This window comes from Bufo gargarizans, chromosome 4, assembly GCF_014858855.1.
Source record: "Bufo gargarizans isolate SCDJY-AF-19 chromosome 4, ASM1485885v1, whole genome shotgun sequence".
Classification (NCBI taxonomy): domain Eukaryota; kingdom Metazoa; phylum Chordata; class Amphibia; order Anura; family Bufonidae; genus Bufo; species Bufo gargarizans.
The window spans coordinates 230,757,463-230,784,973 of NC_058083.1; the positions used below are offsets into that span (position 1 = coordinate 230,757,463).

Consider the following 27,511-nt stretch of genomic DNA (forward strand, 5'->3'; position numbering starts at 1 on the left):
ATTCTCAGAATCTACAGATGGATTTAAAATAAACTCAGCTTCTGTTTCTGCTACTTCTTGCGTCAGTCTCCTTTTTCCTCCCATTAACCCTCGCTATCAGAAGACCCCGTAAAAAAGCTTTCAGCGCATCCCAAACAACCCTCCGCGAGGCAGTAGTCAAGTTAAAAGTGAAAAATTCTGTCAACTGCTGCTTAACATCTGCTACATCCACTAGTATATGCAGCCAATTCGGGTTAAATTTCCAACACCTGTCTCCCTGCTGCAAGCGTGGCTGCACGGCAATGACTGTCAGCAATGGAGAATGGTCAGACAACCTTCTAGGGAGGTATACTATGTCTCGTATAAAACGGCCCATAGCTTCATTTCCTAGCACCAAGTCAATTCTAGACAATGAGCCATGCGAACTAGAGTGACAAGAATACTGCTTCGTATCTGGGTTTCTCAGTCTCCAGAAATCCAAAAGCGCCGCCTCCTGTATCAATCGCGTGAAGGGAGTAACACCCCCATTAATCACACTAGAGGTCTGGCTGAGCTTGTCTAATTTTGGACAGGGAACAGTATTAGGGCTCTTTCACACCTGCGTTCTTTTCTTCCGGCATAGAGTTCCGTCGTCGGGGCTTTATGCCGGAAGAATCCTGATCAGTTTTATCCTAATGCATTCTGAATGGAGTGAAATCCGTTCAGGATGCATTAGGATGTCTTCAGTTCCGGAACGTAAAGTTTTTTTGGCCGGAGAAAATACCGCAGCATGCTGCGCTTTTTGCTCCGGCCAAAAATCCTGAAGACTTGCCGCAAGGCCGGATACGGAATTAATGCCCATTGAAAGGCATTGATCTGGATCCGGCCTTAAGCTAAACGTCGTTTCGGCACATTGCCGGATATGACGTTTAGCTTTTTCTGAATGGTTACCATGGCTGCCGGGACGCTAAAGTCCTGGCAGCCATGGTAAAGTGTAGTGGCGAGCAGCATACTTACCGTCCGTGCGGCTCCCGGGGCGCTCCAGAGTGACGTCAGGGCGCCCCACACGCATGGCACGTCATCCATGCGCATGGGGCGCTCTGACGTCATTCTGGAGCGCCCCGGGAGCCGCACGGACTGTAAGTATACCGCTCCCCTGCTCCTACTATGGCAACCAGGACTTTAATAGCGTCCTGGCTGCCATAGTAACACTGAAAGCATTTTGAAGACAGATCGTCTTCAAATGCTTTCAGTACACTTGCGTTTTTGCGGATCCGGCGTGTAATTCCGGCAAGTGGAGTACACGCCGGATCCGGACAGCGCAAGTGTGAAAGAGGCCTTAAAGTCACCAAAAAGTAGAGTGGGAACCTGTGGTAAGTCTGCAATAAAGGAGATCACCTTCCTTATTAGCAGCGGAGAGTAGGATGGGGGGATATAGATCCCTACAAGAACGCATTCAACATTAAATACAGTGCAGTGTAAATGAAGGGTTAAATAAAATTAGCTGTATGATCTGTATGAAGGACAGAAGGTTGGGTGACATCATATTGAAGGGTGACTATATATACATTTACCTCCTGTCTGTATAAGGAAAAGTTTCTAGTCAGCATTATTATAACAAGAGCTGCCTGTCTGTATAAGGAACTGCTACTAGTCAGCATTATTGTAATGAGAGCTGCAGCTATTCTTGTATGTATGCATGAATGTATATAAGGCCCTGTATGACATGGAATAAATAGAACTGTTACTGACATCATACTGCATTTGTCACTGACATGTTCTCCGGGCCTGTCTTCGGGGACAAAGGAAAGAATCGAGGTGCATTGAGAAGGAAATACTCTTTCAGTAAATATATATACCTCCCTTCCGCATCAACTTTTTTTTAGTGATGCAGGTAAATGGAATATTTTTATGAACCAGAATGCTCACTCCTCTGGCGTATGACGAATACGTAGCATGGAAGCTGTGCCCAGCCCAGAAAGGAGTGAGCAAATGAGTGTCAAAGGAGAGCAAGTGGGTTTCTTGCAGACAGCATATAACTGGTTGGTGTTGTCGTACATAGTCTAAAACTGCTTTTCTTTTGTCAGCGTCTTTAATCCCTCTCACATTCCAGCTCAGAAGATTCACAAAACTAGTCATAGTCTTCAAACATCAGCAAATGACTAATTAGAACGTACTTTCTAAGAATTCGAGATTCCCCAACCGCGACCATTGGAACCACCCCAACCCGAGCCCATGCAAACAGTTAGAACCAAAGGACACTCACCGAGTATCACAAAAGCGGTCGCATACCGAGGGGACTACGGTCCCATTTGCGTCCCACACTTTTTCGTGATGACCCTGATTTTTGCAATCGTTTTGAAAGCATACTGAACAAATGCTCTTTTGATTTAATGCTTCAAGTTCTGACCATAGACAAGGCTCATCAAACAATTGGCGAATTAACGAAACAGATTGAATCCACAGAGAATCAACTCTCAACCGTATTACCACAACAGGAGTGGACAAACCTAAAGGACAAAACAACAAAACAGATTTCTGAGTTCCAGAAGCTGACAGAGAACAGGAAAAGAACAAAGTTCATCAGAGACGCGGAAGACTACCGCTCCAATCGAGTCTACAGGTGGAGGGATCCCAACTTTCGGCCACCACGAGATAACCGCCAACAACACTTCTCCGCAAGTTCCTCTGGATCCGAAAGCGACCGACCCTACAACCAATATAATTCCCAACCTTTTTTAGGACGAGGACGGACACGCCAACGCTACAACAGAAACGAACGCGGAGGGGCAAGAGGCACAGACACAGACAGAATACAGACTCGCTCCCAGGTAAAGTTGAGAACCTAGTTGTCAATATTTCCTCCATGAACTTATCTCCAGCTCACATCTCAGTTTTACAAAAAGGATTAACCTTCTGCCCCACCACTCCTCTTGACACATTCCATCTAGAATTAGAACTACAGCGATTTTTCCGCAACATAAGATTAAAGGCACACTTTAACCAGACAGACCCCATACCAATCCCATCACAAGCTAGTACTTCAGACCCTCTATCATTAAAAAACTTAGATCTGAGATTAAAAAGCACATTCATGCCTCCTAGAACTTACCACTTACCACCTATATCTCTTTCACATATCAATCCATTCAACAGATCATTAAGGCCCAACAAACTGGTAAATTTAAACACACCAATAATCTCCCCATAGAAGAACAAAGGGCTATCACGGAATTACAAACTAATCAGGACATCATTATTAAACCTGCTGACAAAGGGGGTGCAATAGTAGTCATGAACAAGTCCATGTACATTAATGAAGTGGAAAAACAATTGAGAGACTCTACTACCTATGCACCATTACCATCAAACCCAACATCAATGTTAGCCCAAAAAATTCAGTCCATCTTATCACACTATCAAGAACAAGGTATAATTGATAGCAAAACAACAACTTATTTAATCAAACAACATCCAATAATTCCAGTATTTTATATCTTGCCCAAGATACACAAGAATCTAGAGAACCCCCCCGGAAGACCTATTGTTGCCTCTACAGAATCTATCCTGTCCCCCCTCTCCATTTACTTAGACCGCATCCTTACCCCACTCATTAAGACGTCACGATCATTTCTATTAGATACCAATGACTTTATTTCTAAAATCAAACAGATTCAACCAGAACCAGATACCATTCTGTTGACCATGGATGTCAACAGCCTATATACGTCCATTGAACATGACAAAGGAATCAAAGCCACAGCACATTTACTTTCTACTACCTCTACTCTAACTCCTACACAACAGGAATTCTGCCTATCTCTGCTTACTTTAGTGTTACAAGAAAACTACTTCCTCTTTGGGGATCAGTATTACGTTCAAAAACGGGGTACCGCAATGGGGGCTAAAGTAGCCCCGCCCTATGCAAACGCCTTTATGATCCACTTCGAGGAACAGTTTGTCTACACACATCATCTTTTTCAACAACATGCGAAAATATGGCTCCGATTTATCGATGATATCTTCTGTTTGTGGAGAGGTCCCATATCATCACTATCTTGACAACATTTATCCAGAACTCGGCTTTACTGTCATAACCAACACCGAGGGAATTCGTTTTCTAGATACCCTAGTTCTCAAAGATCCATCAGGTCACATTCAATTTGACCTTTACAACAAACCAACAGACAGGAACAGTTTACTACATTATACGAGCAACCACTCTAGAGCCACTAAAGCGTCACTTCCTAAATCTCAACTTACAAGGTTAGAAAGAATAGTAACAGATCCATCAACATTACAACAGAGACAATCAGATATGAAATCTAAATTCAGACAAAGAGGCTATCCTGAACAATTGATTACCAATAAATCGACAATACGCAAACAAACTACTTCACAAACTACCATTCCCCCACCACGGATACCATGCATTCTCACATATCACCCCCTGGCTCCAAAAATTCAACAAACAATTCGAAAACAATGGTCTATACTGACACAAGCAGTGTCAGAATTTCAGTCCCCTCCTATCACTTGTTACAAAAGATCACAAAACATTAGGGACCACCTCATCCGTGCAGATATTGGACCTTTAAATAAAATACCCAAACAACGCTTTTTACAGAATCCGAAATATGGTACCTTTCCGTGCCTGCATTGTGCACAATGCTCGAGTGTAATCAAGGGTAACTTTATTGCACATCCACACACTGGCAAAAGATTCCCCATCAAAGGATACTATACCTGTGATTCCTCATTTGTCGTTTATCTAATCAAATGCCCGTGTGGACTTTGTTACGTGGGTGAAACCACGCAACAAATAGGGAACCGTATTTCCAAACACAAATCCACCATTAGGACTGAACAATTGCTGTTACCAATCCCAGCACACTTTAAGGAACACAACCACCAGATCTCATCCTTACGCTACCAGGTCTTGGAACAAGTAAATACCCCACGGAGAGGCAGTAACAGGATTAAAACATTGAAACAAAGAGAAAGTTTTTGGATACACCGGCTGGACACTTTATCCCCGAGAGGCCTTAATCGGGAATGTGACTTACTGTGATCTTTAATCTTTAAACATTTATTCTTATTTTTGAGTACTGTGGACTGATATGGTGCCATAATGCCATTTCATTGATATTAATATGCAAGTACCTTTCCTTTAGTTCAGGCTCCCTAGTTGGATTATATTCATAGTCAATACACAAGTTGGTGAGAAAACAACAACCCCCCCCTTCCCTTTTCCCGTAATTTCCTCCCATCCCCCCCCCCTCCATCCCCTCCCTCATCCTCCCTCCTCTTTCCCACCCTTCCTCTCATCATAGATTAGAACATAGTATAAGATTTCAATACACATAGATACCTATATGCCTAGATACTTAAAATTTAAGAACTGTATAATGTGATTTTTTTTGCCTTTTTGTCTTTTGCTTCTTGTTTTTGGTTTTTACTTCCCCCTTTTTTCCCCTCATTCCTCATATTCTAGTATGACGAGCATCGAAGTAATTGTCTTATTATGTTTTTTTTTTTATTTCTTTCACCTATAGATGTATGTGACCCTTTTCTACTCATAACTTTTTCTACTTTCTTTAACCTAAACACCAACATAGAACTATATATACTCTTCATCTTAAATATCCACAATATCTCTCATACAATCCTCCTTCCTCCTTTTTAATCAACCAGCGGACTGATCCCTAGCCCATTATTCCCATTATTCTAATTCTTGAGGCTTCACAGGGTAGACATCCCCAGTACATAGCTATTCTCCGTCTCAATACGTAGTGCGCATGCACCCAGTGTCCCGTAGTCACGCGGCTCACATGACGTCACTGGAGATCACGTGACCCGCTGCAACTCCCATGACAGGACCGCGAGATCAATAACCAAAACCCGTCAGCACTACCGGGCTCAGCCCCGTGGTTGGCTACCCCGTTAGGGGAGTGGCAGTGAGACACAAAAATGAACTCTGAACCATGTAACACGGAACAATAAAAATAAAATTTGCGATCATTGGGGCCTGTAAAGTCCACGGACTCACAGTGGTCACCCGCTCGGGCTATGCAATTTCAATATAATCTCAAACCTATCTATATTCTATAGCTTCTATGGATCCCTATTATCTTTTGTTAGAAAGGGAAAAAACTGTGCAGCTTAAAATGGAAACTCTAGTACATAGCAGCACAAACATTCAGGCGCACGTTCTCACGCATGCATTCAGTGCAGTATACTCAAGTATTCAACGGCAATCAGAAGAGGAGGTAATTTAATCCCCGTCTGCCTGCGGTTCTGCCACATGGAGTTGTCGCTCATGACGATCCAGCCAACGCACCGCTTCCTTTAAAAAATGTGGTGGTCCCAAAGGCAACTACTCTCAATTTTGCCGGATACAGCATGGAATAGGCCACATTGAGACCTCGCAGCCGACGCTTTATATGCAGGAATTTCGCCCTCCTTTTCTGGACATCCAGAGAATAGTCAGGAAAGAGTGACACCTTCTGTCCGTTGATAGATATAGCAGGCATTTCACGAGCTTTTCTGAGGATAATGTCCTGGTCTTTATAGTGAAGTATCTTCATGAGCACTGGTCGGGGTGGGGCTCCCGGTGGCAATGGTCGGGTCGGGTCCCGATGCCTCTTTCTACTGCAAAAAGCGGAGTAAGGGATTCAGGCCCAAATTGCTCTTTAATCCAATTTTCAAAGAAGTCAGTAGGGTTCGGCCCTTCCACTTTTTCTGGTACTCCCACTATACGCACATTATTTCTGTGTTTTCCAAATCATCCTGTTTGGCTGAAATAACGTCCAGCTTGCGGGCATGCTCACTTGTTTCCCTTCTCAGAGGTGGTACAGCGTCCTCCAGATCCCCCATGCGGCCTTCTAAAGCAGCGGTACGCTCCGCAAACAGTTTTAAATCGTGGCGCACTATGGATATGTCCTGCTTAATGGTGCCTGAGACGAGTCAAGGACAGGACTCATCTCAGGTTAATTTGCATGTGTATCAAATCGTTTTTTTTTACACAATAAAAGCGCACAGAGCTATGGGGACTGGGTATTGCGGATGTGCTAGCAGCCATCTAGCAACCCATGTCCTCAGCTCTATACACAAAATCCCGGTGACAGGTTCCCTTTAAAGTAGTAAAAAAAAAGCTACATACATTCAGTATCGCCGTAATCGCACCTGCAGAATAAGGATGTCTTGTCATTTTTAGCAAATACAATTTAAAACCCTAAAAACCATGGCAGACCAATAGATTTATTTTTTCCTGTTTTCAAATACAAGATACGGCGAATTAAAAAGTATCATCAAAAATACAATTTGTCCTGCAAAAAATAAGCTCTAATAAGGCTGTGAACAGAAAAGTTAAAAACGTATGGGTCTTAGAATGAAAGGAGGAAAAAAAAAAAAAAAAAAAAAAAAATGGTACCAGTACTTAAAGGGGTATTCCAATCTTAGACACTTCTGGGACCTGCATCCATCTCGTCAACTAAGCCGGCAAAGTGAAGGAGTGTGCACCGGGCATGCACAGCCACCCTCCATTCATTTCTATGAGGCCACGTAAAATAGCCGAGCACTGGCCTGGCTATTTCAGTCAGCCCCATAGAAATAAATGGGAGTGTACAGGAGCTTGCACGGCCACTGCTTCCATTCACTTCAATGGTGCAGACGGAAATAGCCGAGCCACTGCTCGCTATTTTTTTAGCCCCATAGAAATGAATGGAGGGTGGTCGCACATGCACAGTGCATCCTCCTTCACTTTGCCGGCTCAGCTTACGAGCCTCAGGGACCCGCATAAGACAATAGGGGCATATGGTAGCGATTTTCCCCTATTGTCCGAAATGGAAATAACCCTTTAAAGGGGAGAGCATCTATGAGCATCAAATTTGGATGTTTCATTTTATGCTAAAAGCATTCTCTAAGAACTAGACCCTAGCCCGTCGGAGCACTGCTTTACACCCTCCTCTCCCCACTTGCCCTCCTCAATGACTGGCAGGGCAAGGTATACAAACAGTGAGGCTAGGCCAGCATCGCGGTGCTCTGAGTACCTAATTAAGATAACCATTACATATTCTCTAAAACGACACTTCTGATTGCTCGTTGCACTCAGCATCATCAACCTTACAAGACAGTATGCCTGGTTTACTTAAGGTACTATTACGCCAGCAATAGTCATACAGATCATGACAAACAATCGAAAATGTAACTACTTGTCAACGACGAAAATTTCGCTTATTGTACACATAATAGTTCGTACTTGAGGTAGTTACTCGTTTGCTTTTAAATTGTTCTTTGTTATTACACGTGACGATGGGGGACAGATGCTTAGTCAAAAGTTATGTACAAGATCATTGGCGAGTAGACTACTCTATATTATACGAACCAATCTATTAGCGAAGTGCAATAATTTTCTAGCATGCTGAAAGATCAAAATAGACAAAAGAATTGATTTGTTGCTCGTCTTTGAATTGTACATACTTATTACATCACACGATTCTCCTTCATTTTTCACTTGCATGCACGAGAATCTGTACAATATTCGCTCCATGTGATAGGGCCTTAAGTTTGATTATGCTCACAGATGCACCCCCTTAACGAATAGTTCAATTTTCATTTTTTTTAGCTCTTACTATTTTTTCTTCCTTGCATTCCAAAACTGCTAACTTTTCAATTCACACATCACACAGCCTATGACTTAAGAAATAAAAATCCCATAGCAAGCAAATGGTTTCGTCAATCTGGTTGTGGAGGGGCTGTTCAGTTACCAGTGGCAGTTGGCTTGGTAAATGACTTCTTAAATACCATAGTCACAACTAACCACAGCATGTGGGAGCTTTGGCACTTGCTTAGCTTCTGAGTTGGTGCCATCCTATAAAGAAGAAGTATCCTCTTTACATGTAAGGTAGATATCAGGAAGGTGTCAAATAATGGAGACAAGGTAATATGGGTCATTTGTGTCTTTGTTTTTGACATTTTCTGAACCACCATTTTAAACTTTTAAATCTGAAAACAGGAATTCCGATGTATTTCTGGATGGTGCTCTTTAGAATATAATAACATTTATAGATCGCTATATTTATAAAAAGCTATTATAAAGAGAAAACTGATCAATATCTCATCTCGTCAATGTCAGTATCTGCTCAGATGGATCTTGATGAAAGAAAATGGTTAGTTCAAGAGAAACTAATCACTGCCCAAACCTAGAAATTTTTCAATTATTTTCTACCGCTTTTTTAATTAAAAATATACTTAAACCATTAAGTCAAACAGAAACTCAAGGTAGTCCAGTATTAACTGCAATTAAATTAAGGCAGTATTTAAAAAACAAGCAGTCAGGAGTGTCAAATTAATTACTGGCGTGCTGTGCCAGTTTTCCCACAGCTCACCCGGCTAGCATTTTCCAGTACAAACAAACAAATCAGACAGAAAATAACACACAAAGATAAATCCACCAAATGAGGTCCATAAAAATTAAGCACAAATTCTTTGCTTTGGAAACCATGTGTAACAACTACTGATAGTCAGTTTCTTACAAAAACAAAATGGCAGTATCTTACAAAAGTAATACCAGCGCTCAAATGTGTACATTGCTCTATAAATGCCAAATACTGCAGGTCTGCATTATTTTTTTTAATTATGTACCTAAAATAAGGTTTGTTCAAAACATAAAAAAAGATATAAAAAAAATTGTTTTGCAAATTAGAAAATTGGTAAAGGCATTGTTTATCTGCGTCAGCCACACAAGCTAAATGAATGTGGGAAACAATAGGGTTGGTACAATAATAAATACATGGACAACACTTGCCCTGCTTAAAGGAACATTAAATCTAGAAATTAATCATAAGGGCTCTTTCATATGAGCAATTTTTCCGTACGGATACTGATCCATTCATTTCAATGGGTCTGTGTACATGAAGTTGTTTTCATGCATCATCTCTGCATTCATGAAAAATCACAACATGCTCTATACTGGGCATTTTTCACGCAGCTCTGGCTCCACAGAAGTGAAAGGGGCTTGCGTGAAAAACTGAAGGCATTAGAATGCAATGTGTTTTTCACTGTTGGTTGCTAGCAGACAGATTGTTATTCTTCAGCTTTTCTTCACGTGTGAAAAAATAAATAAAAAAATGCATGCAATCTGGATAAAAAAATAAAATAAAAATAAACAAACACACTGAATGCAATGGCAGAAAAAACTGACTGAAGTAGCAAGTAAAACCGTACATTATTCCCTGAACAGATCCTGACAATCCATATTGATTGTGTGAAAGAGGCCTAAAACCCCTACCTCACAGGTTTTTTTTCCCTTCCTCTGGATCAACTTGCAGGATGACAGGCCGAACTGGATGGACAAATGTCTATTTTCGACCTTATGTACTATGTTACTAAAAGTAAAACACGAAAAATATTTGCCGTCACCATTTCTCAGTCTGCAGCTTTTTCTACATGATGCTGTAAACAGCGCTTTAGAAATCCGTCAGAGAACAAAAGGGACACACTCCTTCTGATCTTTTATGTTTTGCTGGAAGGTGACTGAATTGGTGGAATTTAGCAAATTATTGGAGATTAACAATGTTTCCGTCTTACTGCAGACAGGTCATAGCAGGGAGGCTCCTAATCCAGCCAGTTATCTAGTAGCCAGACATGACAGTGAAAAGGAGCAGACATGGCTGAGCCTCTGCTACACACAGAAGATCCATTTTAATTAAAACATAAAACAGGACGGAGGGAACACAGGAAAATGAATGGAGGAAGTGTTGATATTTAGAATTTTTATTTTGCATGCTTAGGTTTCCTTAACACCTTCAAGACCTTGGACGAGTATACTCGTCCTGGAGCAACGGTACTTAGCGCACCAGGACGAGTATACTCGTTCTGGCATTAAACTGTCACCATGTCTGCAGACATTGTGACAGCGCTGAGTGCCGGCTGTTACACACAGCCAGGCACCCAGGGTCAATGCCGAGGGGGGTCCTGTGACCACCCCGTATCGGCGATCGCTGCAAACCGCAGGTTAGTTCAGACCTGCGGTTTGCAGCGCTTTCTGTAGTTTCTGATCCCTGAAACTTAAAAAAGGGCAGTGTCAATTTTTTTTTTTTTTTAACATTCTCTCTCCCCTCCCCCCCCCCACATTGCTGACACTCTGGTATAAACGGCTGACATCGCTGCGAAAGGGTACGGACCGCGGTATGGAAAGGGTTAAGTCAGGGAGCTCCCTCCCTCTGTCCCCCCCCCCCATCCATCTGGGGGCTGCAAAGGCGCAGCAGCCCCCCGATGACAGAGGGAGGGAGCTCCCTGACTTAACCCTTTCCATACCGCGGTCCGTACCCTTTCGCAGCGATGTCAGCCGTTTATACCAGAGTGCCGCGATACTCGAGATTTCCTGTGAACGCGCGCGCGCTCACAGGAACAGAAGGTAAGCGAGTGGATCTCCAGCCTGCCAGCGGCGATCGCTCGCTGGCAGGCTGGAGATGTGATTTTTTTTTTTAACCCCTAACAGGTATATTAGACGCCATTTTGATAACAGCGTCTAATATACCTGCTACCTGGTCCTCTGGTGGTCCCTTTTGTTTGGATCGACCACCAGAGGACACAGGTAGCTCAGTAAAGTCGCACCAAACACCACAATACACTACACCCCCCCCCCCCCCCCCGTCACCCCTGATCACCCCATATAAACTCCCTGATCACCCCCCTGTCATGCTCCGTTCAGACGTCCGTATGATTTTTTATGGATCCATGGATACATGGATCGGATCCGCAAAACACATACGGACGTCTGAATGGAGCCTTACAGGGGGGTGATCACCCATATACACTCCCTGATCACCCCCTGTCATTGATCACCCCCCTGTAAGGCTCCATTCAGATGTCCGCATGTGTTTTGCGGATCCGATCCATGTATTCATGGATCCGTAAAAATCATACGGACGTCTGAATGGAGCCTTACAGGGGGGGTGATCAATGACAGGGGGGTGATCAGGGAGTCTATATGGGTGATCACCCCCCCTGTCATTGATCACCCCCGCCCTGTAAGGCTCCATTCAGACATTTTTTTGGCCCAAGTTAGCGGAAATATATATATTTTTTTTTTTGTTTGTTTTTTCTTACCAAGTCTCATATTCCACTAACTTATGTCAAAAAATAAAATCTCACATGAACTCACCATACCCCTCACGGAATCCAAATGCGTAAACATTTTTAGACATCTATATTACAGACTTCTTCTCACGCTTTAGGGCCCCAAAACACATTCCCCAACTTCTCCTGAGTACGGCTATACCAGATGTGTGACACTTTTTTGCAGCCAAGGTGGGCAAAGGGGCACACATTCCAAAGTGCACCTTTCGGATTTCGCAGGCCATTTTTTACACATTTTGATTGCAAGGTATTTCTCACACATTTGGGCCCCTAAATTGCCAGGGCAGTATAACTACGCCACAAGTGACCCCATTTTGGAAAGAAGACACCCCAAGGTATTCCGTGAGGGGCACGGCGAGTTCCTAGAATTTTTTATTTTTTGTCACAAGTTAGCGGAAAATGATGATTTTTCTTTTTTTTTCTTTTTTCCTTACAAAGTCTCATATTCCACTAACTTGCGACAAAAAATAAAAAATTCTAGGAACTCGCCATGCCCCTCACGGAATACCTTGGGGTGTCTTCTTTCCAAAATGGGGTCACTTGTTGGGTAGTTATACTGCCCTGGCAATTTAGGGGCCCAAATGTGTGAGAAGAATTTTGCAATCAAAATGTGTAAAAAATGGCCCGCGAAATCCGAAAGGTGCACTTTGGAATATGTGCCCCTTTGCCCACCTTGGCTGCAAAAAAGTGTCACACATCTGGTATCGCCGTACTCAGGAGAAGTTGGGGAATGTGTTTTGGGGTGTCATTTTACATATACCCATGCTGGGTGAGAAAAATATCTTGGTCAAATGCCAACTTTGTATAAAAAAAAATTGGAAAAGTTGTCTTTTGCCAAGATATTCCTCTCACCCAGCATGGGTATATGTAAAATGACACGCCAAAACACATTCCCCAACTTCTCCTGAGTACGGCGATACCAGATGTGTGACACTTTTTTGCAGCCAAGGTGGGCAAAAGGGGCACATATTCCAAAGTGCACCTTTCGGATTTCGCAGGCCATTTTTTTTACACATTTTGATTGCAAAGTACTTTTTTACACATTTGGGCCCCTAAATTGCCAGGGCAGTATAACTACCCCACAAGTGACCCCATTTTGGAAAGAAGACACCCCAAGGTATTCCGTGAGGGGCATGGCGAGTTCCTAGAATTTTTTATTTTGTCGCAAGTTAGTGGAATATGAGACTTTGTAAGAAAAAAAAAATTAAAATAAAAATCATAATTTTCCGCTAACTTGTGACAAAAAATAAAAAGTTCTATGAACTCACTATGCCCATCAGCGAATACCTTAGGGTGTCTACTTTCCGAAATGGGGTCATTTGTGGGGTTTTTCTACTGTCTGGGCATTGTAGAACCTCAGGAAACATGACAGGTGCTCTGAAAGTCAGAGCTGCTTCAAAAAGCGGAAATTCACATTTTTGTACCATAGTTTGTAAACGCTATAACTTTTACCCAAACCATTTTTTTTTTTTTGCCCAAACATCTTTTTTTTATCAAAGACATGTAGAACAATAAATTTAGCGAAAAATGTATATATGGATGTCTTTTTTTTTTGCTAAATTTTACAGCTGAAAGTGAAAAATGTCATTTTTTTGCAAAATAAAACCGTTAAATTTCGATTAATAACAAAAAAAGTAAAAATGTCAGCAGCAATGAAATACCACCAAATGAAAGCTCTATTAGTGAGAAGAAAAGGAGGTAAAATTCATTTGGGTGGTAAGTTGCATGACCGAGCAATAAACGGTGAAAGTAGTGTAGTGCAGAAGTGTAAAAAGTGGCCTGGTCATGAAGGGGGTTTTAGCTAGCGGGGTTGAAGTGGTTAAGGTGTTAAGGAGAAAAGAACAAAAATTGCGCTTGAGGTACAACAGCCTCCATTCACTTTCAGCTAAAATTATTGCCAATGGAAGGTACCCTGTAACAAGAAGCTAGTAGGACATTAGATCCCTAAAAGCATAAATCTACATTAGGTCTGAAACACACAACCTTATTTTCCATCCGTGACCCATATTTTCTGCAGATCCATGAGGCTCTTCTGCAATTTATAGAACGTGTCTTGCTCTTCTCTGTACTGCAGAGAAGTATAGTTCTTTCTATTGTCGAGGTGAGAAAAAAACAGAATGCACACTCAAGGTATCTGTATTTTGGGGATCCACAGTTTGGAAACCGAAAAACAGACTTAGACACATGCATGAGGCCCTAATTCAGGGAAAAGTACATTGACAAAGCTTTTATTCTAGAATAACCAATTTAAAGTAATTAACGCACACACAATGGATTCACCAATGTGAGCCTTGTGATGTTGAATTGACATTCATTTTTGTGGACTGTAAGTATAGATACTGTGTGAAGGCAAATGTAACATTAGAACAAGCAGTTTTTATCTTGTTTATCCATGAGCACACAAACTAATCTCCGTTGTTGCACCTCCTGTTCTGAGAATGGCCAGTAATAAAACTGCAGTGCACTCATGTGATAGGACAATGGAACTGAAGTGGTGGACGATCTGCATGGATATAAGTCTTAAACAATAAACATACCTGAGGTGACTGAGTAAAGGCTGCAGCCTTTCATCTGACTGCACTATTGGCAGTGACCGAGCTGACAACTGAAATAGAAAAATAATAAAAATTAGTCAAGGCAAAAAAACTGAAGCAAATGAGGAGAGGAGAAAGTGCGACCTGGTACGGTGTATAAAAGAAGCTACATGGAGCCTTCCAATAACATACCTGTAGCCATGTAACATTTCAGGGGATTTAAAAAAGACCTTTCACTGGTCCAGACATAATATTAGTACCTGGCAGTGTAGGGAATGATCACTAGATGTTACTGCGCTATTTGTTTTTCAGATTGGGGTGCTGTGCCCCTCGTTCTCTTTTGCTGCCCTGTATGCTAAGTAGTAGCATTGGTACAGGGAGGAGAAAACGGCCATGTTTCTCAAGGCCAGGGAGAAAAAAAAAAGCTCACCTTCTCCCTGGCTGTGATGCTCTTCGGTGTGATTAAGAAGCTCACAGCCAGGGACAAGGAGAAGCACCTTGAGAAACACGGCCGTCTTCTCCTTGTACTGATGCAACTAATACAGGGCGGCAAACAGAGCAGCCGATCTGAAAGGAAAAAAAGCGCAGGGACATCTACTGATCATTCCCTACACTGCCAGGTACTAATATTGGTAAGTGCAAGGTCCTGTTTAAAGGGGTTGGCCACTTTCTGGCTACTTCAGACCAATGTGTATGTAAGATGACTATACGGCACTTAATGATACATTGATAATATTCTGTGCCGTTTGCTATATTTCATAAGTCATGCCCGTTGTTAAAGGGCTTCTGTCAGCCCACTAAACCCTTTTTTTTTCCCCCGTTAATATTAATCCCTACACTGCAAGCTCCCTGTACATATGCTAAATATTCATTTTCGTTCAGTAGATATTGTTAAAAATCAAGTTTTATAATATGTAAAATTACCTTGCTACCAGCAAGTAGGGCGGCTACTTGCTGGTAGCAGCCGCATCCTCCTCTCATCATGACGCCCCCTCCGCCGTTTGATTGACAGGGCCAGGGAACGGGTTCGTTCTCTGCTGGCCCTGTTCGAATTCAAAATATCGCGCCTGCGCCGTACCTTTCTTTAATCGGTGCAGGCGCACTGAGAGGCGGCCTCTCTCCCGGCCGCTCCATCCTCGATGCGCCTGCGCCGGGTGTAGATGTGACATCATCGGCGCAGGCGCATTGAGGATGGAGCGGCCGACAGAGCGGCCGCCTCTCAGTGCGCCTGCGCCGATGACGTCACATCCACACCCGGCGCAGGCGCATTGAGGATGGAGCGGCCGGGAGAGAGGCCGCCTCTCAGTGCGCCTGCACCGATTAAAGAAAGGTACGGCGCAGGCGCGATATTTTGAATTCGAACAGGGCCAGCAGAGAACGAACCCGTTCCCTGGCCCTGTCAATCAAACGGCGGAGGGGGCGTCATGATGAGAGGAGGATGCGGCTGCTACCAGCAAGTAGCCGCCCTACTTGCTGGTAGCAAGGTAATTTACATATTATAAAACTTGATTTTTAACAATATCTACTGAACGAAAATGAATATTTAGCATATGTACAGGGAGCTTGCAGTGTAGGGATTAATATTAACGGGGGGGAAAAAAAGGGTTTAGTGGGCTGACAGAAGCCCTTTAAGCAAATCTTCTGTGCTGTCCGCATAGAGGTCCTGTCCATAAGATGGCCGTTGATGGAAAGGTCACCTGACATATTACTCAGTCTCCTCCATTCAAACACACTGGATATGCACTAAACTCCCAATAGTGCAAGTGCAGACAGCAAGTTTGCATACAAGGGGGCATACCTCATAAAAAAAAAAGAAAATGGCACAGTATACCAAAAAAGGCTTTAATAGAAGGTCAAAGCACACCAATTGACAGGGTCAGGTGTGATGACGTTTTCACTGCCTGGTCCTGTCAAAGTGCAGCGGGTGCGGCAGTTGCTGAGAGGTCAGAACCTTTAGGAGTAATTGCAACGCCTGCTTTACCTCACTGAATGGTAGATATGATGGCAACCTACGGTAGGGGTGCAGACTTTCATTTGCCTAATTCTTGCATCGGTGTACTTTGTCCATTAGAGAGATAGCTACAACCTGAATAAAGCAGGATTAATAAGTAAATGAAGAAATAAATGTACAGTCTGGCTCCCTCCCAATCCCCACTATCCATGGGTAGGTTAGGACAGAGATGGAGATTTATTTATTTATTTATTAGATGCAGTATTTTCATCTAAAAGCTGGTTGTATGCTACCTGGACTCTTACAGGAGGCCCTTCCTTGCACAGAAGCCAGTTCAAGAAAAACTATCAATCACTGAATGTGGGTGGAGGAAGAAGCATGTCAAAAGCTTTTTATTTTAAAATAGTGAATGAAATCATAAAAAAGCTACATATCCTTGGGCTCAGTATCTTTAAAATTAAATAGAGTAGACCTTTACCATATCTGTAAATGTTCGGGGTGGAAGAACGCTTGGAAAGCACATTCAAAGTAATACGTTCCCATCTGTAAACAAATATTTTTGAGCACTTGCTGAATTCACAATTTAATTTTAAGAAGAAAACCTGCTTCACTGTTCTGCCCTTTCATTTAGAGTGTGCACATAACGGAGCACTACAATACTTTCATTCAATCTACTGGTTCTGAAGAAGCCAAAGATCTCATCTGCGCTGAAACTGATCTCAACTGGGAAATTTACTGCATGACTGACCTCCCAATTCCACACCCTCTCTGCGTGAAGAGAATTCAACTGCCAAAACTTGAAAACATTCCTGTTTTGTTATTTACAAAAAGTCATTAACCCCTTCAGGACCCTGCTATTTTTCACCTTATGGACCAGACCATTTTCTGCAAATCTGACATGTGTCACTTTATGTGATAACTTTAAAATGCTTTTACTTATCCAGGCCATTCTGAGAATGTTTTTTCATCACATATTGTACTTCATGACAGTGGTAAATTTGAGTCAAAATATTTCATTTTTATTTATAAAACAAATACAAAATTTACCAAAAATTTTGAAAAATTGCAATTTTCAAGATTTCAATTTCTCGGCTTTTAAAACAGATAGTGATACCTATAAGTTATTACTTTAACATTTCCCAAATGTCTACATGTTTGGATCATTTTGTAAATGACTTCCTTTTTTGGGACGTTAGAAGGCTTAGGGTACTTTCACACTAGCGTTTTAGTTTTCCGGTATTGAGTTCCGTCACAGGAGCTCAATACCGGAAAAAACTGATCAGTTTTATCCTAATACATTCTGAATGGAGAGCATTCAGTTCAGGATGCATCAGATCATTCCCTTTTATGTTTTTTGGTTGGAGAAAATAACGCAGCATGCTGCGGTTTTATCTCCGGCCAAAAATACTGAACACTTGCCAGAAAGTCGGATCCGGCAATAATTTACATTGAAGTGTATTAGTGTCGGATCCGGCATTAAGTGTTCCGGCAAAACGAATCCAGCTTTTCGGTCTGCGCATGCGCAAACCTTTAAAAAATGCAAAAAATATTAATACCGGATCCGTTTTTCCGGATGACACCGGAGAGACCGATCCGGTATTGCAATGCATTTGTCAGACGTATCTGCATCCGGATACGTCTGATAAATGCCATCAGTTTGTGTCCGGATTGCCGGATCCGGCGACGAAGCTGCCTGCCGGAATCCTCTTCTGCAAGTGTGAAAGTACCCTTAGAAGTAAATCTAACATTTTTTCAGAAAATTTTCAAAACCCACTTTTTAACCACCTTCCGCCTGCCCGTTGACTATAAACGTCCGGGAGGTGGTTCTCCATCTCTGAATGTAGATCGTGCAGCTGCAGATCGGGTTGCCCGCTGTCAACCCTTAGAGAAGGCAGGGACAGTTCCCAGGTGTCCCTGCCTTCTAGATCACTGAATACACAGCGCCCCTGTAACTGGGCCTACTATGTCAGCCCCAGTTACAGGAGAAATCAAGTGGTGGGGGGGGGGGAGGGTAGTTAAATGTTCCCCAGAAGTCTTGTATGACCTTATGGGTGACGAAAAGTGTAAAATAAAAAAATTAAAGTTTCACATGTGAAAAAACGAGATTTTTGTATAACTTACCAGTAAAATCTCTTTCTCGCTCTTTCCTTGGGGGACACAGAAGACCTTGGTATAGCTCATCTCCATAGGAGGCGTGACACTAAGTGAAAACTGTTAAGCCCCTCCTCCACAGCTATACCCTCAGCCTGGAGAGAGAGGCTGCCAGTTGCGTGTCCAAGTAGTGAAAAAAGGCAAAGTCCAAAAGCGGAACCAACAAGCCAACTACCCAACGGGTAAAACAACTCGGAAACCGTGCAGAGAAAAACAAAGAATGGGTGGGTGCTGTGTCCCCCAAGGAAAGAGCGAGAAAGAGATTTTACTGGTAAGTTATACAAAAATCTCGTTTTCTCGCCCAGTTTCCTTGGGGGACACAGAAGACCTTGGGACGTTCAAAAGCAGTCCAAAAGGGGGAGGGACCACAGCACCAAGGCGAAGCACCCGAAGTCATCAAGAAACAGCCGCCCGCAGACCAGGCGGCCCAAGGCAGCATCTGCCGAAGCCAGAGTATGCACCCTGTAGAACGCTGTAAGGAAGACCAGTGACCGCCTCGCCAGACGCATGGCCGAAGCCAAATGCCTCCGGCCCAGGAGGCACCGACCGCTCTGGTGAAATGAACGGTGACACCAAAAGCAGAACCCTGCCCTTGGTGCGGGAACCACAGCAATAACCACTGTGAGAAAGCGGAGGAAAGCCACCCTGGAGGCCACCAACCCTTTGCGCGGACGTCCTGGAAAACCAAGAGACCGAACGTCGACAAGAGTCGGAGATCTCCAAGTAAAAAAACCGCAAGGCCCAAACAACTCCCAAATCGGTGAAGTGTCCGTTCCCGGGGGTGGGAAGGAGAGGACGAAAGCCTCGTTAAAATGAAAGACAAACACCACCTTCAGAAGGAAGGAAGAGACGGGATGGAGAACAGCCCTGTCCTGAGGAAAGAGAAGGCTCGGAACAAGAAGGGCCGCCACCCAGGCACCCGCCAGAGACACGACGGCTACGGAAACAAAACCGTACAGGACAGAAGGAGTAGAGAACTTCTGTAACGGCTCCAAGGGAAAGATTGGAGTGCCAAGAGCCCAGTATGCAATGCCCAGGACGGTACCCAGGGGCAGTACAAGGGAACCCCAAGACGCTCCACGGAAGAGGGTCCTGACAGGCCCAGAGGGCCGGGGAACGCTGAAAGGGGAAGGACAGCGCTGACACTTGACACTTCAAGCAACAGCGTCCCAGTCCCAGATCTAGGCCGGACTGGAGAAGGACAGAACCATGGAGAGAGAAAGGCAGAGTGGGGGAACGCCCAGCTTCCCACAGAACCCCCGGTAAAACCCCTAAGTCCTACAACAGATCCTGGACAAACCACGGCCAGGAGCGAACACCAGCGAGCCCGCTAGAGTCGCCCGGGCAAGCGGGAAAAAAACCCAATGCGAATAGGCGCAGACCAGTAACACGGGCAGAACGGTCGGCAAAACTGGACCCGTCGGCCCCCGTGCAACGTTGTCCTGTAACCACCCGGAGTGGGGGAGCAGAAGGACAGACGGAAGGAACCGAAGGGTCTGCCCAGCAACCGCCAGGACAAGACAGGCCAAAGTACATGTCGATGTAGCCACCACAGGAAGACGTCCTACAGTCCCGGTGTGGGAGATCTAATGACAATCTCGACCGAATGGGAGTCCTCCCAAGTCACAGCCAGAGTGAACAAGGGAGACAGTACGAGGCCAAGAGGAACATCAGAACCACCCACATGAACAACCAAGCTCTCCCCAGAAGGGAGGGCAGCGAAGGAACCGCCACTGAAGCGCAGCCGGGGCAAAAGCCACATCGGAGGGGGCCGAGCCGAACCGAGCGGGAGCCAAGAAGAGCCGGCGAGAAAAGGCAGTCGAGACAGAGGCCGGCATAACACCCTCCAACCGAAAGGAGGAGTGGGCAACAGGGGAGCCATAGGACAGCTCAAAGGCAGAACCCCGCTCACTGAGACGCCCGGTTCACAGCCACGCAGAAGGCAAATACCCTGAAGAACCCAAGGTGGAGGTCCTACGGACCTGGGTAAGCGGGCACCCAAGAAAAGTTGGGTGACCATCCCGAGAAAAGCGGCCCGAACCCGGTAGCGGACCAGCCTGAAGCGCAGAGCGGGCGCCAAAAGAAAAAACTCATACTGCACGACACCCGAAGAGGAGGAAACAGTAGTAGGCGAGGGAACAGCAGTCCCGCCAGAGCCAACGCAGAAATCGAGTGGCACTGCAAACGGCACTCTCGACCCAGTGACCACTTGCGCCGGGAAGCGAGTGCACGGGAGAACGAAAAGGTACGTATCAAAGAACCACGAACACTCCCCAGGTGGAAAGGCCAACGGACATGGTGGATGCCGACACAACGGGACCACAATATGCAGGCCAAACCAGAGAACGAGCACCACCCAGCTCGGCGAAGTAGAGAGCAAGTAGAGCCCATCTACTCATATCTAAAGAATACACCTTTGAATACAATGGCATTCTTTTAATGTTTGTATGACAGCACCCAAGGGTTATACAGGTGGACATAATGATCTCTTCAGAGAAGAGTGTAATGCCCGTGACAAGCACCACATCCCAAGAGAAAAGGGCATGTCGCAGGAGGAAGTGAGGCATACGTACGAGCAGCCCCGCAAGCAGTGAGAAGGCCAACCCACCTATGGGAGGAGAAGGCATACACGGCCCAAACAACGGACAGAGCGCACCAGAAAATTCTGCTCACTGCAAAAAAATAGTCACCCAGTGAAGGGGATCAGCCACAGAGTCCAACAGTATCAACGGAAGTGCAAAGTACAACCTGAAAGGGAGTTATGCACAAGACATCAGTATGGCATGCGATGGAAACGCAGGCAGGCCCCCCCAGAAAAGGGGGAAATGTACCTGGCTACACTGCAGCTGGTAAGAATGCAAAGGCCCGTCCCAAAGGGGGGATGCCCAAGGCCAGTAACAACTTAGAGAAGTAGAACATACCATAGTTTGCCCAGAAGGTGACCATGCACATGGCCGCACAGTACCCAGCGGGAACGCAGGAGGTCCGCCCAGAGAAAGGGGGACATGCACGGGGTTATCCTAGCATTAAGCGAGTGCGCAATAACCCACCTAACACCGAATACTGTGAGAGTGCAACTACTCCACAATGAAGGAGAACATGCAAGAGTCCCGCACAGCATATCAAGGACAGCCATGGGTCACGTGAGGGTGCAAATTTTCGCCCATGGATGAGGAGGGCCGTGTATGGCCCGCAACACATCCGGCGAAAGAGCAGTATTCCACCCAGAAGGGGGCGGGGTAATGCACACGGCCGTCATCGCATCCAGCAAAAATGCAAGCACCCCGCCAAGGATGCGGGACATGCACATGGCCAGCAACGCACTGGCGAGAAAACAACCACAGTCAGTGGCGTTGTGCGTATGCCGCCTGAAGAAAGGATACATGTTCATTGCTTGCAGCGATTCCAGTGAGTGCAGCACACCACCCAAGGAAGGGGTCGTGCACCTGGCCGGCAGCGAATCCAGTGATAGTGCAGCAATCCACCTATGGAAGGAGTTCATGCACATGGCCGGCAGCAAATCCAGAGAGAGTGCAGCATTCCGCCTATGGACGGAGGTCATGCGTATGGCCGGCCGCGAATCCAGAAAGTGCAGCATTCCGCCTATGGAAGGAGGTCATGCACATGGCCGGCTCATGTATATGGCCGGCAGCGAATCCAGCGAGAGTGCAGCGTTCTGCCTATGGACGGAGGTCATGCATATGGCCGGCAGCGAATCCAGAGAGAGAGCGCAGCAGTCCTCCTCTGGACGGAGGTCATGCGTAAGACCAGCAGCGAAGCCAGATAGAATGCAACATTCCACCTATGGAAGGAGGTCATGCATAAGGCCGTAGCGAACCCAGCGAGAGTGCAGCATTCCGCCTATGGAAGGAGGTCATGCATATGGCCGTAGCGAACCCAGCGAGAGTGCAGCGTTCCGCCTGTGGAAGGAGGTCATGCATATGGCCGTAGCAAATCCAGCGAGAGTGCAGCGTTCCGCCTATGGAAGGGGGTCGTGCACATGGTCAGCATCGTATGCGGTAAAAGGGCAGCATTCCGCCTACAGAAGGGGGTCATGCACAAGGCCAGCCCGCAGCCAGAGAGTGCAGTATGCCGCCTATAATGGGGGGTCATGCACATGGCCAGCATCGCGACTGGAGAGGGCGACAAATTCTGCCTATAGAAAAGGCGGCCTGCACCTGGCCAGCGCCGTACCCCAGGAGAAGGCAAGGGTCCGCCTAGAAGGGGAACATGTATACCTGGCCAGTGCCACGGAGCGCAACATGCCGCCTCAGGCTGCAGTATCCTGCGCAGCCAACATAAAATACAGATATTTCATATATATATATATATATATATATATATATATATATATATATATATACACATACACACACACACACACACACACTTCATATTTTTTTTTTTTTTTTTATTATTAATTATTGTAAAACACAGCCTCTTTGACGCAGAAAGGAGCCACCATATAAGCGCACAGCCTCACTGAGAGGCTAGCCATCCTAGGGTCTCCTCCAGATGGGAGCCGTCGGCATCCAAAAGGTTAATACGCATCGGACCTGAGGGCGGTGCAGCGATCCCCTGGGGGCGGGGGGACCTCCGGCGGGAAGAACTCGCGCCTGTGAATGCCCGCCCCCTCCAATCAAGGCCGGAATATTGCGGCCTAGTAGGCCGCGAAGCCGGGGCCTAGATTTTGCGGTGCCCGGAGGTACCGACACTGTGCTCACAAGGCTTTGGTGACTACTATGTGAGACCCCAGGTTTTCCTGCAGATAATACAGGAGGTGTAGTTTATAATGTTCTCCTGGGGGTCAGTCAAGCAGGAGACCGGGGTGGGGTGGGGGGGGGGGTCGTAGGGCTGGAGAAGCCACTCTCTCACCACAGCCGTCTTCACCCTCGGTCCGTTCCAGCAGGGTCGCCCCTTCAGCTACTGGCACCGTAGTGGCAGGACGCTGGAAGAGGGACTTGGCGTGCGGGCGACCCTTACGCTGGCGGGATGCAGGGGAGCTGGGCTGCCCTGGTCCACCTTGCCTTCTGTGGGGGAGGCAGCAGTGCGGATGCCGGCACTGGCGCAGCTCAACCCCGGGAGAAACAGAGAGGTCTAGTGCGTCTCTGTTATCCCGTATTCTGGAACAAAAGAAAAGAAAAAGTAAAAATCAAAAATTTTAAAAATAACAAAGGAGAAAACAGCCCTGCAGTAGCAGGGAGTGTCTTGCCTCCTTGGACACTAAGCAAAAACTGGCAGCCTCTCTCTCCAGGCTGAGGGTATAGCTGTGGAGGAGGGGCTTAACAGTTTTCACTTAGTGTCACGCCTCCTATGGAGATGAGCTATACCAAGGTCTTCTGTGTCCCCCAAGGAAACTGGGCGAGAAAATTTTTTTTATAAAAAATCCCCAAGTAAGGAATAATAATACATAAAAAAAATAAAAATAATATTCATATTTGGTATTGCCGCGTCCAGGACGGTTGGCTCTATAAAAATAACACATGATCCACCCAGTCCAATAAACACCATAAAAAAATTCAAATAAAGACTGTGCAACACCAAGTGATCAAAAAGGCATATGTCCCACAGAATTGTACCAATAAAACAGTCACCTCATCCCGCCCCTACATAAGAAAATTATTTAAAAAAATAAATAAAAATATAGCTCTCAGAACATGGACACATAAAAACATATTTTTTTGTTTCAAAAATGCTATTGTGTAAAGCTTAAAAAAAGAAAAGTATACATTTTAGGTATCGCCACGTCCGTAACGATCTGCTCTATAAAAATGTCAGATGACTTAACCCCTCAGGTGAACGCTGTAAAAATAAATTGGGACATTGCAGCTAAAAAACAGTTCAGCAAAATCTGCCTTCCAAAAACAATGTGGCGCTCCTTTTCTTCTGCGCCCTGCCGTGTGCCCATACAGCAGTTTATGACCACATGTGGGGCATTTATGTAAACCGCAGAATCAGGGTAAGAAATATTGAGTGTTAAAGATGTGTTAAAGAAAAAAAATGGATTAAAATGGAAAATCTGCCCAAAAATTTAATTTTTTTTTTAATTTTAAGAATTGCTTCTAAAATTCAAAGCCTTGCTACGTCCTAAAAAAATAAAATGACATTTCCAAAATGATGCCAACATAAAGTAGACATGTGGGGAATGTTAAGTAAAAAAATATTTTATGAGGTATGACTGTTTTAAAAGCAGAGAAATTGACATTTTGAAAATTGAAATTTTTTCCCAATTTTTGGTAAATTTGAGATTTTTTTTCATAAATAAAGGTGAATTATATTGACTCAAATTTATGACTATCATGAAGTACAATGTGTCACGAGAAAAACAATCTCTGAATGGCTTGGATAAGTAAAAGCGTTCCAAAGTTATTACCACATAAAATGAGATATGTCAGATTTGCAAAATTAGGCCTGGTCAGGAAGGGGGCGAATGGCCAGATGTGAAGTTGTTGAGGACCAGTTCAGGTCTGAAGTCACTTTGTGAGGTTTACATAATAGAAACCACACATAAATGGCACCATTTTAGAAACTACACCACTCAAGGTATTCAAAACTGATTCTACAAACTTTGGTAACCCTTTAGGTGCTCCACAAGAATTAAAGGAAAATGTAGATGACATTTCTGAATTTCACTTTTTTGGCAGATTTTCCCACACTAACAACAGGAAAGCATCATTGTAGAGCAAAAAAACAAAACATATCAAAACCAAGGATGAGTAAATCGGTTCGGGATTCGATTTAAACTTCTCAAAAAGTCTGGATTCAGTTGAACCCAAATTTTTTGCAATTTTGTTTTGGGCGAGAGAGAGCGCCTAGTACACAAATGTGTTTTTCTCAACAATATACGAGTCATCTAAGCGGTACTCTCTATCATTATCGAGAGCCAACGGTAAGCGATATTGTAGGACAGACGATGCTACTACTATGCATGGGTGCAGTACTGCAGGCCAGGAAAAGCGCCTGGCACATCAAAAACGATGCTCCTCTGGGTTTCTGAGAAAGATATTTAAATTAGCTTTCCTAAACTTGACGCCAGATGTTAGACATGATCATAATATATATATATATATATATATATATATATATATATATATATATATATATATATATATATATATATATATATATATATATATCCATAAAAAGATTCAGGCAGCACTCCCTTTAGTGCAGAAATAATGCAGGTGCCCGCGGTGGTCCCTCGATATGGGACAAATTCAGTAGAGAAGGAAAGTCCGCAGCACTCCTTTAAGTAAAAAAGTGAATTATATTCACACATGTCAGACAACGTTTCGGTCCTCTCACAGGACCATTTTCAAGTCAAGTGAACAAAAAAGTGCATAGTGCAAAAATAAATACAGCTCTACAGCATGACACCATCCATTATCAGCCAATAGAGTACTAGTGCACTCCCATTCATGGGTGGACTACAATTCATATAATTAACTCCATATATTGCCGTGCATATCAACTTCAGTAGCAGTACATCAGTGTTACATTCAATAGTAATTCATCATAATATGTGTACATAAAGTGTATATAATAAAGTGAACCGTGCAGTTTTTAAAAAAATTCTTGACTGTATTACCTTGCCTTAAGCCTGCTGGAGAGCCGAGAGAGTTTGTGGAGAAGGTTTGTGGAGAAGGCGTCTCTACATGTGTCTGAACACACCACTCATCCGCGTCCTCTACTCCTTACTGCGCATGTACTCAGCCCTGTTCCGTTCACGCAGCTTCTAATGCTCCTACGTCACCTCTATGGTGGAAACCAACGCGATGACGTACGGTCGATCACGTCCAGGCGCCGCACACAGACGAGTCTGCGTCAGCGTATGGACAGATCGTTCACGCCCCATCACGAGTACCTATCCACCATCTTTTTTTAGGTAATATTTTCGGGCAAAAGTATCATGCCTCCATAACTCACATATTTATCTCGTCTCCATCTATATACGGCCCGGCACTGGCAAAAAAAGTCAGCTTCCATTTATATCATCAGGCAAATCATTGTAGTTTTCCATTTAAATTCACTGCATATAGAGAGCAGACAACATCAGGGTATAGGCTATGTAAGCTGGGTATCTAGCTAACCATTCCTCCTGTCACCCTAAATTCTACATTTAACCCTTTGGGTTTTAGGGTATCGAGCCGAAAAATCCACCTAAGTTCATTTTTTTTTAATTTACTTAATCGATCACCTCCTCTTTCCAATGGTTTAACATGATCTATAATCATAAATTTCAAGTCACTTTCTTTATGATTTTTTTCTGCAAAATGCTTTGATACGGGCAGATCTCTTCTTTTATTCCTAATAGACTGCCTATGGTTATTTAACCTGGTCTTTAGATCGCAAGTGGTTTCACCAACATATAATTTTTTACAAGGGCACCATAGTACATATATCACCCATGACGAATCACAGGTGAGATAATGCACTATATCAAAGGTCTCGCCCGTGTCTGGATGTGCGAACGTCGATCCCTTGACCATCAGATTACAGTTCACACATCCCAGACACGGGAATGAGCCCGTGCGCCTTGTTTTGAGGAATGTCTGTCTGGATTGTCCTTTATCTGGTACTTTGGAGTGTACTACCTTATCCCTGATGTTGCCTGCTCTTCTATATGCCATCATCGGCACACTTCTAAATGCAGCAACATTTGGGTGTCCACTACTCAGTAAACTCCAATGTCGCCTTATTATTTTTTCAATTTCAGGACTCAACTCGTTATATGATGATACAAACGGCATTCTGTCATTAGTTCTCCTAGTTT

The 27,511-nt window shown here is 44.3% G+C and overlaps 1 protein-coding gene across 3 annotated transcripts in view; it reads right to left on the bottom strand.

The window, feature by feature from the left end:
* Positions 1–27,511, bottom strand: part of PRIM2 (DNA primase subunit 2) — a 203,700-nt gene that overhangs the window by 82,872 nt on the left and 93,317 nt on the right. For all 3 annotated transcript variants that reach the window (XM_044291652.1, XM_044291653.1, XM_044291654.1), the window contains one exon: positions 14,640–14,707. In XM_044291652.1, the coding sequence (XP_044147587.1) occupies positions 14,640–14,707 (68 nt within the window). The remainder of the gene's footprint in view (positions 1–14,639; positions 14,708–27,511) is intronic.